General features: G+C 44.9%; 1 protein-coding gene and 1 long non-coding RNA gene across 16 annotated transcripts in view; both read left to right on the top strand.

The window, feature by feature from the left end:
- LOC308593222 overlaps positions 1-18,906 on the top strand; it is a 165,087-nt gene that overhangs the window by 126,119 nt on the left and 20,062 nt on the right. The gene's annotated exons all lie outside the window — the stretch shown is intronic.
- LOC308593083 (uncharacterized protein) overlaps positions 7,358-18,906 on the top strand; it is a 31,136-nt gene continuing 19,587 nt past the window's right edge. For 3 of the 15 annotated variants that reach the window (XR_014010674.1, XR_014010675.1, XR_014010684.1), the window contains exons 1-2: positions 11,058-12,112; positions 14,562-14,652. Coding sequence is in view for 1 of the 15 variants with exons in the window: in XM_081205312.1 (XP_081061438.1) it covers positions 12,128-12,233 (106 nt within the window). In the remaining 14 variants the exon portion in view is untranslated. The other 12 variants (XR_014010672.1, XR_014010673.1, XR_014010677.1 and 9 more) reach the window with 10 other exon arrangements.

Genomic DNA, 18,906 nt, shown 5'->3' with positions numbered 1-18,906 from the left:
TCTAAAGCGCAGTCCTTTATTTTATAACAAGTAATCGGCTGAGGTTACATCAAGAGCATCTATATTTCAGAACAGGGGTTTAAGCGCGTACCTGAAATTTAGGTCTGCAAAACTGAAGTGGATCAAGGCACTCCTAGAATAGAACTGCAGAGTTGGAAGGGATCCCTAGGGTAATCAAATCCAACCTTGCCATGCCCGAATCTCAACTAAAGCATCCGTGGCAGATATGTCCCTGAGCACAGGGATAGGCGACCTTCGACCCGTCTGCAACTTAGTCCTGTTAGAATTCCATTCTACCTTAAGGAACAGACATGGGATTGTTACGTGTCACATGTCTGTTTACATTCCAGCACAGTATGCTGGGAACTTCCGTTTGTGTATGGCTTTTGCTTTTGCTGTCCTCTCTGAGACGACACGAGAGAGAGCCGACATGTTTCTTTGTCCTGATTTATGATTACTAAATCTGTAGTTGTAGTATGCTTCCACAAGCCTCATGCCTACTCTGTGTGTGCAGTTCTCTCTGCTGATAGCATGCCCTGGGTTTGAAGCCTGGGTCGCTGATTTACGTTGGAGCACGGGCCGATGGATGGAGACAGCACAGCTGGGGCCTGCCAGCTGGCCTCCCGGCTCTCTGCATGTCGACAAGTCCTGCCCCAGGGGTCTGAGAGAGCCCACAATGGCATTTTCTCCAAACCACACCCACTTGCCAATCAGATGGTGTTACTTGTGATACCATGTGATGGTGCAGGGGAGCGGGGTTAAATCCTGTATTAGCTGTGCTTGCCTGTTTCCACGAGCAAAGAAGCAGGATTTAACCCTCTGCTGGTCGGCTGATGAGCTGGGGGTGAAATCTTGCTCAGTTCAACAGGATTCAACACAGGAATGGGATTTGCATGGAAAGCCTGCTACAGCAAAGCAAGGAATTCAGGAAGGTTTGCATCAGCATCCCCTGCTAAATGAATCGTAGAATTTTAGAGCAGAATAATCTATTCCTGCTATGCAGGAATATGTAGCTGCCCCATACGGGGATTGAACCTGCAACCTTGGCGTTATCAGTACCATGCTCTAACCAACTGAGCTATCTGTCAATTTGTTGTTGTTGTTGTTTAGTTGTGTCCAACTCTTCATGACCCCATGGACCAGAGCACTCCAGGCACTCCTGTCTTCCACTGCCTCCCGCAGTTTGGTCAAACTCATGCTGGTAGCTTCGAGAACACTGTCCAACCATCTTGTCTTCTGCCGTCCCCTTCTCCTTGTGCCCTCCATCTTCCCCAACATTAGGATCTTTTCCAGGGAGTCTTCTCTTCTCATGAGGTGGCCAAAGTCTTGGAGCCTCAGCTTCAGGATCTGTCCTCCCAGTGAGCACTCAGGGCTGATTTCCTTAAGATTGGAGAGGTTTGATCTTCTTGCAGTCCATGGGACTCTCAAGAGTCTCCTCCAGCACCAAAATTCAAAAGCTTCAATTCTTCAGCAATCAGCCTTCTTTATGGTCCAGCTCTCACTTCCATACATCACTAATGGGAAAACCATACCTTATCTGTCAGTTTAATGAAGGCAAAAACCTTGTGCCTGATGCCATCACGACATCAGGTGGGTGGTCCTGCCCATCTATCAAATTTAGCCCAATCCTGTTAAGGCTAAGCCTCATAAGACTGACCGAAATGCTTTCCCATCCCTGCCCTAGGGAAGCGACAGGTGAATGAACTAAAAAGTGTGGGATGAATGGATGGCGAGCAGGAAGGTGCACAGCTCCTCCCCATCCTGGAAAAACAAATCAGGATGAATGCTGATTGCTGCATGACCAACAAAATCAGAATAAATTTTCGAGGAAGACCGGATGCAGTCTAACCTCCACTTCAGCTTCATGCAAGCAAGCAGGATTAATGCAACAGAAAGACATTGTGAAGAAATGGGGGGGGGGCAGGACCTGGGTCCCACAGGAGTATCTTATCCCCTTTCTTCTTGCGAGGCCAAATGTACCAAAGTTTGACAGGCACTCAGTTGGCAGAGCGCAAGACTCTTAATCTCAGGGTTGTGGGTTTGAGTCCCGCACTGGGCAAAAAGATTCTTGCATTGCAGGGGGTTGCACTAAATGACCCTCCGCGTCCCTTTCAACTCTACATTTTCTATGATTCTATCTCCCTCCCCCACTTTGCATTTGACTTATTTCTGCCAGTCAAAGGTTGATTGGTACTGCTAGTCTGTCTGGAGTCTTGGCTGAATAATAGAAGAGGGGAAATCCCATTTTTTCTTTTCCATTTTTTATTTATACTTTTCAGGTTTATACATTTCACTGATTTTACAACCATTTTGACATTTCAAAACTTGACTTCCTTCCCCCTCTTTCTGAGGTTCCTTAAATTTATTTTTTAATATCTTCCGCATATCCAAATTAACTTAATTAGCTCACTTGGTCATCCTCTTTAAATATATACTCTTATGAAACTGCAAGTTAATACAATAATCCTGCCAGTTCATATCTGTTTACAATTTATCTGTAAATATTCAATAAACCGTTTCCATCCTTTTATTAAAAGTTTGTTATCTTGATTTCTTATTCTTCCGGTAAGTTTCGCCATTTCTGCATATTCCATACGTTTTTGTATCCATTCTTCCTATGCTGGGACTTCTGCTTCTTTCCACTTTTGTGCGAGTAACATTCTTGCCACTGTACACATGAATAGGTTTCTATACAGTTTAGGTAGTTCTATCCCTATAATTCCCAAAAGAAAAGCTTCTGGTTTTGTTTTTTTTACAAACATTATTTTAAACATCCTTTTCATATAGGGAAGGAGGAAAATCCCAGCGCTGCTCCCCAGTGATGTAGGCTTAGGACTGCAATACCTCAAGGACCTCCAGTGTGGTGTAGTGGTTAAGAACGGTAGTCTCGTAATCTGGTGAACCTGGTTCGCTTCCTCGCTCCTCCACATGCAGCTGCTGGGTGACCTTGGGCCAGTCACACTTCTTTGAAGTCTCTCAGCCCCACTCACCCCACAGAGTGTTTGTTGTGGGGGAGGAAGGGAAAGGAGAATGTTAGCCGCTTTGAGACTCCTTAGGGTAGTGATAAAGTGGGATATCAAACCCAAACTCTTCTTCTTCTCCTCTCTCCATATGAACTGACCTGGACCCTGAGACCATCACCTGAGACCCTTCTTCGTGTGCCTCCTTCGCAAGAGGTCCAGAGGGCGGCAACATGAGAAAGGGCCTTTTCTGCAATGGCTTCCTGCCTGTGGAATGCTCTTCCCAGGGAGGTCTGCCTGGCACCTTCATTATATATCTTTAGGTGCTAGGTGAAAACATTCCTCTTCTCCCCAGGCCTTTGGTTAATTAAACAATCTATGGGCTTTTAAGCTGTGCTGGGGGCAGGGGGGTTACTGTTTTGTTTGTTCTGTATTTATGTGTTTTTATACTGTAACCCCCCCTGTGCTCCTTGGATGAAGAGCAGCACATCAGTTTAATAAACAATAATGATAGGCTTGCAGTTGAGGAAGGCAGGCTGGGAGATCTTCTGCACTGTGTTTCAAGTCTTGGTGGAAACTTAGTTGCTCCTCCATCGAATGCTTCTGGGGAGTTGTTTTGCAGGCAAGGATGGACAAGAAATTCACTTTGGTTTGCATGTTTGCACTTCGGTTTGCATGAATGAGGCTTATCTGCCTCATTCACTTTTCCAAAGCAATATGCAAACCTAAACAGAGACGTGCTTTGAAATTCACGGGTCTCTGAATTCTGCAATGCAGTTCTCCTGTCAAGTAAGCCAAGTCATGTGTACAGAAATGCATATACTAAGGGAAAGCATGCATTTGAAAATGCAAATACAGTGGTACCTCAGTTTTTGAACGTCTCAGTCAACGAACATTTCGGAACTCGAACGCCGTAAACCCGGAAGTAAATGCTTCTGTTTTTGAACATGCTTTGGAAGTTGAACGGCTTCCACCGAGTGGGTATGTTATTTTTTCTCAATTTTCTCTATTAAATTTGCAGGCTGCGCTTTGCACCTCGGTTTTCGAACGTTTCGGAGCTTGACAGTCTTCCGGAATGGATTACGTTCGAAAACCGAGGTACCACTGTGTTATAGCGAAAAAATGTAGTGGTCATAGATTGTTTGAAGAGGGATTTGGGAGAGACCTGGGTTCGAATCCCCAACCAGTCAGAAAGTTCACTGGGGGTGACCTTGTGCCAGTCGCTGCCTCTCAGCCTAACCTACTTTGCAGGGTTGTTGTTGGGGATTAAATGAGGAAGGTGGAGAACCGCATACGCAACCTTAAGTTCCTTGGAGGAGAAAGGTGGGATATATATGTCAGATATACCATATATATAAATAACCTTATTTTGTTCCTGTAAACTCCTTTGCAAATCCAAATGACTGAATGACTGAACGGGAGAGAATTGTTGTTAGGCCTAGAGCTCAGTAACCTCCAAAGCTCACCTGGCCGCTTTTGGCAAGCCTTCTCTTTCCACTAATGTGAGTAATACAAAATGCACATTTCACCTCTGAGAATCACATCTTTGCCTCTTTGAATTCTGGAGAAATAATGCACTTGGTCTGGTTAGCCAGCCAAATAGCGTAGCAAGGGGCTCCTTGCTTCAGGGAAAAATCAATCGCTCCCATTAATAATTGGATGCCTCCCTAAATAGCTCTTGCAATGGAGAAGACAGAACCCATGCGCTCCAGCCGTCCCAATAATACTATAGGCAGAATGCAGCCTGCCCCTCTAGGAAAAGATTTGTTTTGCACATGTAACCGTGCTTGTTTATTTCATTATTAATGAATGCAAGCAGCCAAAGGGAAACAGCTATTTGCATACCTTTGATTTGAGTGAGGTGAAGCTACATGAGAAAATCAGAAACTGTGCATAATTTAGAAGCCAGGAAGAAAGAAAAAATCACGATGCATGGAGTTGCAAAAGTTGGGTGTGTGCCTTGCAGGTTGGCATATCCAACGACTGATCCTCCTCAAGCCATCAAAATTATACGGGATCAAAACCAACGCATGATTCAAGCAAAGGCCAGGTCCTACGAGACCTAAATTCCCACTGTATTAATTCCCGCCCCCTCCCAAGGCCCTATAGAAGCGAACAGGGGGAAGACCTGTGGAAAGGTAGGTGAATATGCAGTTTGCCACTTGCCAGCTGTAGACTTCAGAGATGGACTTCAGGATCAACTGTGAAAGATGTATCCTGCCCACCATGTGAGTTATAAAGTCCGATTTGGATGTGAAGGCTGTTTTGAATTTGGGCAGGACCAGAGTGGGAGACAAGTGTGGAATCCACAGAAAAATGGTTTAGTGTGGGTGAAGCCTGGGCAGGACATGTTGAGCTAGAGGTGCAGCCTGTGGCCGATTCACACGGCAGTTTATTCCATTGTCCTAGCGTTTCCCTGACTGTGAATTTCTGCATTATGGTTGACCTTTCACACGACATAAAATGCACTTCTGGGAAAGCAATGGAATATAACTCTTATTTAGTGTGCATTACTGTTATTTGATTCCAGAAAAAAAATCCATTTGCAGTGCCTCCTGCCAGAAAATCGCAGGGGTGAAGTGATTAAATTTGAGGCAGTACACTGGCATAACAGATCTTTCCCAGGGTTCTCACAAGGGAACAGAAGAATGCATGGGCAGAAATGGTGGAGCAGTAGCGATATTGCCTGCTGGTGTTCACTGTTGTGTATGAAGGATATTGACAAGCTGGAAGGTGTGCAGAGGAGGGCAACCAAGATGATCAAGGGTCTGGAAAAGGCAAGTCTTAAGAAGAACGGCTGAAGGAGCTGGGTATGTTTAGCCTGGAAAAGAGGAGACTGAGAGGAGATACGATAGCCATCTTCAAATATCTCAAAGGCTGTTACATGGAATACGGAGCAAGTTTGCTTTATCCTACTCTGGACTGTAGAACTCGAACCAGTAGCTTCAAGTTGCAAGAAAGGAGATTCAGACTAAACGTTCAGAAAAACTTTCTGACAGTAAGAGCTGTTAGAACGTGGAATAGTCTCCCTTGGGGGGTTGTGGACTCTCCTTCGTGGGAGGTTTTTAACCAGAGGTCAGATGACCATCTGTCATGGATGCTTTAGCTGAGATTCTTGCATTGCAGGGGGTTGGACTAGATGACCCTTAGATCCCTTCCAACTCTATGATCCCAGCATGGCAGAGCATAACGCTTTTGATCTTCAGGGTATGCGTCATGGCAACAAATTTAATTTTAACCAATTTAGGCTGCCATCCTAATCCCACTCTCCAGAGTGTATGCACCAATGAATTCAATATAATTTATTTATGGGTAGGAACGCTTAGCACTGTAGCATTACTGAATTATTATTTATACCCCGCCTCCCCCCACCCCTCACGGGAATTAGCTTCAATACTTGAGGCACCAGACGACCTTAACGCAACATCACATACTCAACGCCCTTAAGAAAGTTGCCAAACTTCCCTGAGAATGTTGCAAACTTTCCCGCATTCTGCAAAGCACGCGGGAGTGTTGTCAGCACGCTAAGCAAGACGAGCAGGCGCCTATGTGCCTAAGCCGCAGATATGCTGTTTTACAGCGCTGTGCAAATCGTGCATCAAATGTGCAAGCAAGCAGCGCCGGTTTTGCACAGCTCAAAGCAAGCGCATGCGTTTCTAATTTCTTTTCGCAAGAACTGTTATTTTTGCATTCATCTACAAACGCATGTCTGCACCTGTCTTGCGAGTGCTATGTTTGCCCTATTCTGAAAATGCATGCGTGCACTTTTCTTGCAAGTGCTATTATTTCCGCATTACTCTGCAAACGCATGTCTGCACCTATCCATCTATCTAGCCTAGTACTATTATTTTTTGCATTACTCTGAAAATGCATGCATACGCAGCTTCTCTTCTCCAGCAAAGCGCGCGCCTCACTGTCAAAATCGGAGAGCAAAAAAAAAACCACGCACGGACAGAAAGAAGAAACAACGACCCAATCCTATTCATCTAACAGGGAGCTCCTTATTTCCTTCCCGGGACCTCGAGCCCCGCCCCGCTCTCACCTCCCATCTCCCGCTCCTCCAATCAGGGAAGCCCTTCCCACGCCACGCCCCCTTCTCTTCTTGCCCCTGCGCGGCCAGAACCAGGAGCCCCGGCCGCCCCAGCGCGCCTATCGCCAGCCCGCGCTTCCGATTGGCTCCCGCGCGCCCACGTGGGCTCACCCGAACGGCCTTCCCCCATTCCGTCACGCCCCTTCTCTCTCTCACCGGGGTGCGAGCGCGAGAGCTCGGAGGGGGGGGGGGCGGGGCGAAGCGTGCGCGCGGAAGGGGGAGGGCAAGGGAAGGGAAGGCGGCGCGGGGATTGGTTGCTAGGGCGCTGACGTCAGAGACCCGGAGGGCGGGGAGAAAGCTGAGGCACGGAAAAAGGTCAAACTAAAGGCGAGGAGAAGCGGCGGCAGCGGCGGCCGGAGCGGCGGAGGGAGGGGGGGCGGATTGGGCGGGAGGGGAGAGAGCGAGAGCCCCCCCCGCACCCCCACCCCCACAGCAGGTACGGGCGGGGGGGGAGGAGGAGGAGTGGGGTGCGCTGTTCCCCGTGGCCACGCCCCCTTCCTCACCTTTGGGGGGCTTTGTGGGGGGGCATAGAAGAGGTGCCCCCCGTACCCTTTTCTCATTGCTTCTCCTCAGGAGCCCCTGAACTTATAGGGGTGACGTGGAGAGGGGGGGAGCCTCTGTTTCCCCTCATGTAATGTGTGTCCCCCCCAAACCAAAATACACAGATAAGCACCCTAAGGTGCCAGCCCTCCTCACTGTCTTAGGTGCTTCTGGCTGCCCCCTATATTTCCTATGGTCCCCCCCCCAAATGGGGTCAGAAACTGCCCTCCCCTCTTTTTTCTGGCACTTCTGCAAAAAAGAGCAACAGCCACCCCCCCACGTAGGGGTGACCCCTGTGCTTTTCCTCCTGCCCTCAGGAGCCCCTAGACTTAAATGAGGAAGTCTCTGCTTCCACTCATGTAATGTGTCCTTTCCTCCCCCCCCCCAACGCACACATATCCACCCTAAGGCGCCAGTCCTCGTGGTCTGTGTGCTTCTGAGACGTATGTAAGTGTGTGTGTGTCCCCCACCTCACTTATGGGGTCAAAAGCAGGAAGCTCCCCGCCCCCCACTTCTCTGAAAGAAAATGACAGCCCCACATTGAAACGCATCTATATTCGGCTCCTCAACTAAGTCTCTCTGCTCTTTTGCGGTTTTGGGGTTTTTTGGGGGGCACCATGCTAGAGTGCCCCCATATCTGTCTCAAGTGTCCCGGTGAAGTACCAACAGTCCTGTGCTTGTCTCTTTCCACACTCCTGCTCCCACCTAAGTTGACAAGCTTCCTCCTTGCTGTGTTTCTGGTCATTGAGGATGTCAAGGGAATGTGAAGGGGTGGGGTGGGGGCTTGCTGAAAAGTGACTGGTACAAAAGGGAAAGGTGCTGTTTGAAAAAGGGTCTCTGTTCTATATGCTATGGGCAAGCTCTCTCTCTCTCTCTCACACACACAAACAAAAATAAATATGCATGCCATGACCTCTGCATGCCCCGCAGGGTCCTTTTCTGGTTACGTTGGGTGATGTGGAGGGGAGATAAAGATGTTTTCCCTGCTTTGCTGTCAAGATTCCTTTAGGGAGGAATGTCACAGATGGGTTGGAAGAGTTGGTGATACAAGACGCAAAAGAGTTCTGTCGTTTTGCCCTGAGAGGTCTTCTCTGTTAGGGCAGCTGTACTGCGTAAGAAGGCAGCCCTGATTCCTTTGATTATGTTTTTGGAGCACCCTGTCTTGGTGATTGCTGTTTGACACTTTAGTCGTCCTTTAGGGGGCAACTGGGTGTTTGGGGAAAGAGCATAACCCAGCAGCTGGCAGAGCTTTCCCTTTCTCTGTAGAATTGAGGAAGTGGGGCAGGGGATATCCGGAGTGTTTCCCTCAAGCTTCCCAGCAAAGTAGTTTCTATAAAAGACGGGTATCAAGTGACAGTTTTGTGTAACACTCTTCACTTCCTTGTTTATCTGCTTTCCTTAGCTAGGCTTGCCACTTCTTTAAGATGGTTGATGGATGATGTTGTACGGACTATATATATAAATATATATCCCATGATGTCTGATAGGGAGGGACTGGGACTAAAACAGCAGATTTGTTTCTTCATGGCCATTGCAAGCAGCGTTGGATTGAAGGAAAGGGAGTTTGTGCGAGGAAGCAAGAATGAGACAAGAGAAGTCTCGGAGCTGTAGCGTATAGCAACAGGAGGTTGCTCCTGAGCTGGAAACGTGGGTTCTGCTTTCTGAAACTTTCTGCTGACAGTACACTTCTTAGGGGGAATCTGAGTGACTGCTGATGCAGCATTGCTGCTCAGGATTTTTTAAAAATGAAAATTGTGGTTCATTGAAATTACTCCATTTCAATGTGCTGTTCCCAGGCCTGCGGTGATTGACAGCTGTGCATCTGAGATGTGGATGTTGCCTGTTCACTATATGAGCAGTTGCTGCTTTGTATCAGGAAACCACTCTATTTATATCGTTGTTGGTTTTTTACAGGGCTAAATGAAGAAATCACATGTACACCTCAGTAGATGATTGTTTGAAATAAGTGCGAAACCTCTAGAATGAGAACAGATGTAAATTGCTGTAGTCATAGGGTGACTTCTCTGCAATCAGCCGATAGCTCATCACAGCACAGTCTTAATTGAACCTGCCAGACTTGTCAGCATGCTTACTCAATGCTATCCCACCCTGTCTCGTTTTGCAGAACAGCAGTAAAGAACGCTGGTGAGGGCAAACCTCCACAGAGTAATGAAAAGCGAACGTCTTAGCATTTTGACATCAGGGTAGAGAATTCTTCCTCCCAGCTGCTTTCCTCAGGAGGCTTATCCAGTTTGTTGATTTGAATAAAAATGGACACAATTAGCTCAATTAGCTGCTATATAAAATCTCAGTTTTCTGGCCTGATTCCTCCCGCTCTTGGCCCCACAATTCCAAGGACTAGAATTATTTTGGTTTTGCTATAATTATCCTCATATGGGTGGGGCTCTTCGAAGGCTGCTCACCTTTTCTTTTTTTGGGGGCTGCCTTAGCTGTTTGTAAGACGTTGTAGAGAGGCTGAGAGATGGCCCTACTTTCTCTTTTCCCTTCCCAAACAGTTTGGACTGAACACAGCAGAGTTGAGTTCGCTTGCTCTAATAACATATCACATGAGGGAGGGCATAACCTCAGAAGGGGTATTGAAAGCAAAAAGTGGAGATTCCATTGGCCTTTTTACAAACTGGGTTAAAAATTAAGCTCCGTCTGTGGTGTGTTAATGTGCCCCTGGAAAATATGTCACCAATTTCATAGCTGCCTTCCACATCTTGAAGTGTGGGCAAGAAGCAGTAACTCAGCAGATCATTCCAGATCTTATAACCTTAGTGGGTTTGTGTAGGTCACTAGCCTAAATATGTTTGCGTTCTCTATAGCAAGTGACACAAGCATCTTTTCTCAAAACCTTGAGGTTTTATTCACATTGGCCTTTTTTTGCACTTTGTTGCTCACGAGATCTGGAACAAGTACACAATCTCTTGCAGTACAATACACAGCTCTTTACATATGTCATGTTATAAGTCCCTTTCAAATCTGAGAAGATGGTTAAATTGTTGGGAGTAAAAATAGTGTTGCTGTGAGACATATTCTCAGTGGTAGTGCCTGTTGGGATACTTGTACGTGCATCACGAGTATGAGGAAGTAGTTATGTAATAAGAGTTTTCCATCCTATTCCACCTACAGCCTTCCAAGCAGCCCAGAGAACGGGATTTCCCTCATACTGAACATTATGGAGAATGTGCTGTTCCTTTATCTTCTGTGTTGGACATCATTGAGTTGGGAGCAGGTTGCAGCTGTTACAGTTGGGTTGTGTGGGAAATGGGAGTTTGGGTACAGTCTAGATCAGGGTAGGGAAACTGTTTTGTCTACGTGGGCCAGACCGTTATCAGGATCAGCCTCTTTGACCAAACCTGGCATGTGTGCAAGGCTGCCAATGTGTGACTCGCAAGGCATCACAGTGACGTCTTGTGCCGAAGTACAGTGGTACCTCGGGTTACATATGCTTCAGGATAGTACTTCGGGTTAAGAACTTTGCTTCAGGATGAGAACAGAAATCGTGCTCCAGTGGCAGCAGGAGGCCCCATTAGCTAAAGTGGTGCTTCAGGTTAAGAACAGTTTCAGGTTAAGAATGGACTCCGGAACGAATTAAGAACTTAACCCGAGGTACCACTGTACTTTGAACTCCCAGAGTTGGGACTTAAAAGCACCTTGTGGGCTACTAAAAGGGAGGGGTTATTCCTTCCTTTTAGCAAAGAGTAGCATAGAATCCCTTGCTAAAACAGTGGTTAAAAAAAGAAGGGAAAAACCCTGCATTTTAGCTGATTTTGATGCACTTCTCTTTCTGAATCCAGAAGGATGCTGTTTGGAATCTCCTGCTAAAAATGGGAGGGTCCTGCTATTTTGGCAGGGGATCAAATGCAGGCTTTCATGGAAAACTGCCTAATGATGTAGAGGAAGCCCATTTCCTTGAAACAAGAAGGTGTTTGCATGGAAACCGGCCAAACTGAGCAGGATTGAACCCTGCTCCTCAGCTGATAAGTGGGGGTTCATTCCTTCTCAGTTTGGCTGTGCACTTCTGGGAACACGTACCCAGCCAATGCAGTATTTAACAAGTATCTAGTGCCTATTAGGTGACATCATGAGTGATGCCAGCCGATGGGTGAATGGACATAGTTTTGGAGAAGTAGCCTGGCAGTTCAAGTTGGACTCGTGGTGGGCCAGGATTGGCCTGAGGGCTGGAGGTTTCTCACTTCTGGCTTAGATTATATACATGCGGAAGTGAAACCTTTTGAAAGTGATATCCATGTATACAGTGTTTCTAGAACGGTGTGGTATGAGGAGGAAAGTTCAGCTTTCAAGTTGTTCTCAGGTGACATCTACGTACATCACCATATTAAAACAATAGTTATACTAGAGTAAAATACCTGTTCATATCTTAAGAATAAATACTGCCGTGCAATTGTGGGGAAGGGAGGGCAAATGGAGAAGAATCTGTACAGTCTCTCTCATCTGCTGTTTCTTGTATTGGTTTCCAAGAGAAGATGGAGCATAAGCCCTCGTGAAATATAAGGTGCAGTGTTTGGCTATGTCGGTGGCCTTCTCCCCGTTGGTGGATAAAGCAGTGGCCTTAGCAACCATCTCCTCTCTGGGGAGCAGAGAGAATTCTTTCTCCCTCTCTTCCTGCCCTTCAGGTGTGGCCACTTCACTGCATGAAGTATGTTTGCACGTGTTTCACAGTAAAATAGCCCCTAGAGCACTTCAAAGTGCTTCACAGAGCTGTAATTTCAGCTGCTCTGGGGAATCCTTTATTGTGGCACTTCCATGAGCAAATTCCAACTACTGGCATTTCTCGGAGTTAATTCTTGTGTGAATGAATCCTAAAATCGGCTTCTTTCAAACCAGAGTCCAAAACTTTTCCGTTTCATAAGTTCATTAGTAACAATGAATGGGTTCCAACTGCAAATGCAGTATTAGGAAAACTTGGCAGTTTCTGTTTATTAAATGCAAGTAAAATAAACATGTCCATTTCTGGAAAAAAATGTGGAACACCAACATCACAGAGAGAATCTGAAGAAAACTTGGGGAAGGTGGTCAGTGGGACAGATGGCAATAGAAGGGAAAGCGGCAAACCGTTTCCTCCAAGCTGAAAAGGAGAAAAATGGGGATGTCAGAGTGCTTAAGTCCTAGAAATTTGCCACTTTCTCTTGCAGTGTTCAAGCAGTTCCTCCAGTTGACAGTTAGCAGGGAGTTGTTGCCAAGTGTCTTTTCTCAATGCCTGCCGTCGAAATCTACCCTGTCCTGGGCACATCTCACAGTCCTGTCTTAAAAATGCGACAACTCAAGCTTTCTTCAAGAGGCAGCAATATATTAAAGCACAGTGATGTGGGTTTTCCGGGGGGGGGGGTGTGGGGTGAATTGAGACTTTTTTTTTGCATCAGGACAGGGGAAAAATCGGTTGGCATAAGAAAATATTCTCACATGCTGGGGTGTGATCTAATTTAGCACGATCAGTTTGCTTGTATTTATTAGACAAAGCAAAAAAGTATTACATTCCAAGCTTGCCTAGTATTGTATTTGCAACTGGCACCTATTCATTTTCTGCAAATGAGCTTACAAAAACGGAATTTCTGCATAGGAAAATGAAGCCCCATAATTTTTTCTGCCCCATGCTGCTGGATTTTCTAAACTCAATTCTATATACATCAACGTTTGTAAGCAATTTAACATTAGTGACAACATTCCAAGCAGTAACCAGGTGCTTACTTTGCAGAAAGAAAACGTGAACTCTAGGAGGTATTTCTACCTGACTTAAACTCTATCTTAATTCTTTTTAGGGAGAATTGAAGAATGTGGGGCAGAGCTTAATGTGAACCTTCTTGAAGTCCTTCTGTAATTTTTTAGTTCTCTGTCTCTTAAGTTTATATGAATGCGATCAAAGTTGATAGGTACTTGTGGGTCAGAAATTCTTTCTGTCCCAGTTTCCATCTATTCCCCCTCCCCTGCTCACCTCCACATGCTGCCTGAAAGCTTGTGTAATATTTATCTTGGTGCTAGAATGTTTCTGGAATACTTGAGGTAAATTGGATGAGGCATTTGGGAGATAAGAGGGTTCAACCAAAGGGGTGACTTCACTTCTTGAATATTCTTCAACTCTGCGTGAGTTCCCTAACCACTTGGCTCGCAACTTTTCTAATCTTTTGCTTTTAGTGGGAGTTAATAAATTGGGCCAGCTCTCATGTGGAAGTTGGCAAGTCTTAGTGTTAGGTACATATTTAATTGCAGCCTTTATCTCTCAAATGTTAGGGTAGATTGCAGGGGCAATGCCATGTTTCCATAGATGTGGGAGGAGAGGCATGGGTTGTGCAACTTTGCAATAATTTATTCTGGGTTGCTTAGCCACAACCTGTATTGTTTGCTGCTGTTGTTCCTCTCTTAGTTGTGTTACCATTCCCGCCAGTTACACTTCTGCTGGGGTTTTGTTTTTTTTAAAGGGATTGTTCAACGTGTTCTCTAGGGCTGAGGGCCATGGTTGCATGCTTGCACTTCATAGTACTGCCTTGTTTAACACAAAACAGCATTTGTGATGTGCTCATTCTCCCATCTAGTTGGTCAATAGCTCTTGACAGATGGGAGAGTGAGAACTATTTGTACAGCCTCTAAAGTGCAGGAACAAAATGCAGGACTGTCTTCCTCCCTACAGTTAGTGTTAGTTCTTAAAGTTTGAAGGAGAATGAGCAAGTGTTGCATGTGATCATCCTAGCACAACCTGCTCGTGATCTGCACGTGTCTTTATCCTTAAGTGAAGTTCCTGCTTGTCTCTATTGGAATTTTAAAAATGCCAATACTAATGCATTTGTTTTGTACAACAGGGCACTCGACATCTTGTGTGCCATAACTCAAAATACTGCATGCAGGTTGGACAATGCACGTGGTTAAAAAGTTGTTTATGCAGAACTTGCACTGTGCGAAGTGCTTTAGAAAGCATTGCTCATCATAATCGTATGAGGTCTATTTTTCAGATTTTGCAGATGACAAAATAAGACTGTGTAGCTCAAAATCGCTTTGAGAGTTCATAGCAGCTGAGGTGGAATTTGGCCTTTTAGATCATGGGTGAGTGGTGTAGCTTCACATCACTAGCTTTGTGAAACCGTGATATATTTGTAATTGGTTTTCATCTCGGGGGGGGGGGGGCGTTAGTTGCTTCAAAATTTGGACATTAGGGTAAGGACAGAGGTGGCGTGAAGGAAGGAATGAGTTGTGTTATAGGTGATGGAGCTTATACAAATTAAAAGCCATATAATTCAAAGCTAGTTATACAGCAGACCCCTAATGTCTCTTTGGCTTTTCTCTGTTTTCTAAACAATTACTTCTGCATCTTCAAACTTTCTCCTTGACCGTGAAGGCTAAACCACCTTAAAATTTTCAAGTTTGTATGTTGCTGCCAGATTTTTCATCCTGTGCTGGCATGTGGCACAACTGACAATCGACTGTAGGCTGATTCCCTTTTGGATAAGCACAAGTTTGGCCCTAATGTTGCACACGAGCATAACTGGAAAACCTCCAAGATGTGACTTAATACCTTAGCAATACTGCATAGAAGTTTATTTACTTGGGACGTGGAGCTCTGGAACATAAGCAAAAAAGATACAGGGCTCTGTCCCAAGAAGCTTGCAGTCTGATGTTTTGATAGGAGTGGAGATGATAAAAGGAGGACCGGAGAGGGATGTGCAAGCGCTTCATGGAATAAATAGTTTTTGAGGGAGACATTTGAAGAAAGAGTGAAGTAGTGCCCAGAATTCCTTGTAAGTTTACAACATTGGGCCTTGTTCTTTGCAATCTGTGTGCCCATATTGCAGCAGAATCTGTGGTTAATCATGTTCCCAAGTAATGGTAATTGAGTTTACACTGAAGTGAAAGTTAGAAAGATAAAAGGAAAACAAAATATTAATGTTCAGTGACCTAGACAGCATTTCTGTTCCATGTCCGAAATTTCCTCTGAGGCGTTTTTTTGAATCCCCTAGGAGTAAGGTCTCTGGGAAACTTCATTGTGTTTTTAAAGAACGGAAGCTGAATGAAAGATGCAAGAAGGAAAGGAGTGGTTGGGTCAACAATTTTTTTAAAAAAGGGTGATATTCAACTAAATTTTACACTGAGTGAACTCACTGAAATTAAAGTTTATGACTAAGTATGAGTCCTGATTCACGGTTGGCGCTGTAGGTTAAACCACAGAGCCTAGGGCTTGCCGATCAGAAGGTTGGCGGTTCGAATTCCCGGAATGGGGTGAGTTCCCGTTGCTCGGTCCCTGCTCCTGTCAACCTAGCAGTTTGAAAGCACGCAGTGCAAGCAGATAAATAGGTACCACTCCAGCGGGAAGGTAAACAGTGTTTCTGTGAGCTGCTCTGGTTTGCCAGAAGCGGCTTCGTCATGTTGGCCACATGACCTAGAAGCTGTACGCTGGCTCCCTCAGCCAGTAAAGCAAGATGAGCGCTGCAACCCCAGAGTTGTCCGCAACTGGACCTAACGGTCAGGGGTCCCTTTACCTTTACGAGTCCTGATTAGCTTATGAGGAAATTCCTCAGAACACTACCTGAAGATGACTAAAGTAGAGAATAAGCGAAACTAGCACTGGGGGATAAGAACACAAAATAAAACATGCCATAATAGAATTTAGAGTTAAGCTGAAATGCGTCTTTGCCTTTCAAAACTGTTTGGAATTTGCAAATGGCCTTTCTCTCTTTTAGCTTTTCCATAGAATCACAAAATTGTATAGACCATGAGGGTCATGTAGTCCAACTCTCTGCAATGCAGGAGCCTTTTTGAACCCATGACCCCGTGATTAAGAGTCTCGTGCTGTACAGACCAAGCTATCCATCGAGACCTTCCCCTTTACCTGCTACGACTTTTGCCATCTTTTCTGCTGCTTTGCTTACAAGTTTTCCTTGTGGGATTCGTGTGGCATCACCACAGAATTGCATGGTGGAATTTTGCTGTCCCGATTCATGTGACCTTTTGAGTAGGCTGGTGGTTAGGTTTGGTGGTGTCATGTATCATGTGGCACAGCATTTGGTACATAATATTACAGAAGCCATTGTTGGCATGACAGCAAACACGGTGGCAGAGGGGAAATTTAGAAGCCATGGGAAAAAAATAGTTGGCTCCCCTACCTCAGTTGTGTGTTGTTTTTTACACTAGATTGTACAGTGGTGCCTCGCAAGACGAAAAGAATCCGTTCTGTGATTCTCTTCGTCTAGCGGTTTCTTCGTCTTGCGAAGCAAGCCCGTTGACGGATTAGCGGATTAGCGCTATTAGCGGCTTTTAGCGGCTTATCTGCTGATCGGATCAGCTGATAAGCGGCTTAGCGGCTTAGAAAAAGGGGAAGGAAAGGAAAAAAAAAACCAGCAGGAACTCGCAAGACACTGTCGTCTTGCAAAGCAAGCCCATAGGAAATTCGTTTTGCGAAGCACCTCCAAAACGGAAAACTCTTTCATCTAGCCAGTTTTCCGTCTTGCGAGGCATTCGTCTTGCGGGGCACCACTGTATATAGATTGACCTGCTACACCTTCAACATAAGAGGCCCAGCACTGAGCCTCCAAGTGTTTGAGACCTAGACTGTTCTACTACCCATCTTCTGTTTAGGATTAAAAGGCACACACATCTATTCTGCAAGCAGGAACTGCGCTATTGCTTAGCATATGAATAGGAGAACAAATGCAAATGCCAAACATGCAAATGTTAGCTACTTACATACCTCACAGTTAAATATTAATAATAAATGTAGCTGTTTCTTAAGCTGTGTAACATAATATGCACAATTTGAATTTTATACAGACTAGCTTTCTTTTTCTCCCCCCCCCCCTTGTCAACAGATCAGCTGTCTGAAAGGGAAGTGAGAAGGTTGTACAGGGCTAGTAAAGGGTGCAACAGACACACAGACAAAGACATGTGAGCAGCTCACTAGACTCAAGGATCTGAACTTGTGCTACTGGGCTGTTTTCTTTGCACATTGTTTACAGTCAGGAAAGCTATTTTTGGTTTCCCCAAACAATGCTGTTTGACCTTCCCATTTTTAAAGAGCAGAATAATTAACTTCATTAACCTCAAAATCAAAACTTTTCTACATTTTAAAGCAGGTTTTTAAAAAGCAAAACAAACCCATTATTTATTTGTGTTTGCAAACGAGTCTTCCTGGAATTCCTTTTAAGGTCATCTCTGTGGGTGTCCTTTATTAAACCTCTTAAAATATTTATTTCCCTCTCGATGTTATAAAATGATAACGTTGCTTGTATGATGACTGAGAAGGATGTTTTCCTTCCAATCGTTTGTTTACAAAGTAAAACAGATTTCACACATTTTAAGAAGGCCGTAAATTCAAGGCTACTTTATGTCTGTATTAAGTTCGGATTTAGTTTTACAGTTCCTTTAAAACAACAACAGAAACATTGGCCATGCTTTCAATTGTGCCCAGATACACACTGGAAGGTATTAAAACCAATTTAAGACTGATTCGGTCATTTGGGGGCTGTAATCCAAAACATCTGGAGGGCACCAGGTTGGTGAACGGCTACTCTAGAGTAACATGGTGCCTAGATTTTAAAAGGAAAAGACCAGATTTTAAACAGGAGAGCTTGATACAGCTGTCTGCAAGGAAGCCTGCTCACTGGTGGGTTCTTTGCTTGCTTTTATTGTCTAACATTTAGATAGTTGATGGTTAGACTCCAGCATTAAGAGTAAAATAAAATGGGATGTTCTTCCAAGACGCCCCCATTCTAAGCAAGTTATTAACCTGCCTGCCCATTGAGATAGTTGTCTGAGGCCCTCCTATGTGTCCCATTATCCTGAGAATTGTACCCAGCTGGGACCACAGAGAGAGCTTTCCCCCTGGTTGTTTCCAGTCCTGAATTTTCTTCCTGAGGGATGCTTATCCTCTTTCCTCTCTAATGGCTTCTCATAGGATGGTCAAAGCCTTCCTTTTCCAGAAAGGGACATAAACAATTGCTCTCTTTTTGAAGTGGTTTTAATTGCTGCAGTTAAATCAACATTTTTTAAACAGGAGGGCGCTTTCTATTTTTAAATTTTAGTGCTTTTATGGCTGGCTTTATTATATTGAATTGTGAAATTGTAACTGTGATTACGTTATTGTTTTAACTTAGCTGCTTTGGACTTGTTGAGGAAAGACTGGGTATAAAATGTTGCAGAAATAAATTACGTATTTGCATAGAATTGTAGATTTGGAAGGGATCCTGAGGACCATTTAGTCAAAAATCTCCTGCAAAGCAGAAATGTGCAGCTGTCCCATACGGGAATCGAACCTGCAACCTTGGCATTATCGGCACAGCACTCTAACCAACTGAGCTATTCATCGAG

The sequence above is a fragment of the Podarcis bocagei genome (assembly GCF_964188305.1).
Source record: "Podarcis bocagei genome assembly, chromosome: 8".
NCBI classification, from domain to species: Eukaryota; Metazoa; Chordata; class Lepidosauria; order Squamata; family Lacertidae; genus Podarcis; species Podarcis bocagei.
The sequence above is the reverse complement of the archived record's forward strand: the minus strand, read 5'-3'. Positions and strand labels throughout refer to the sequence as shown.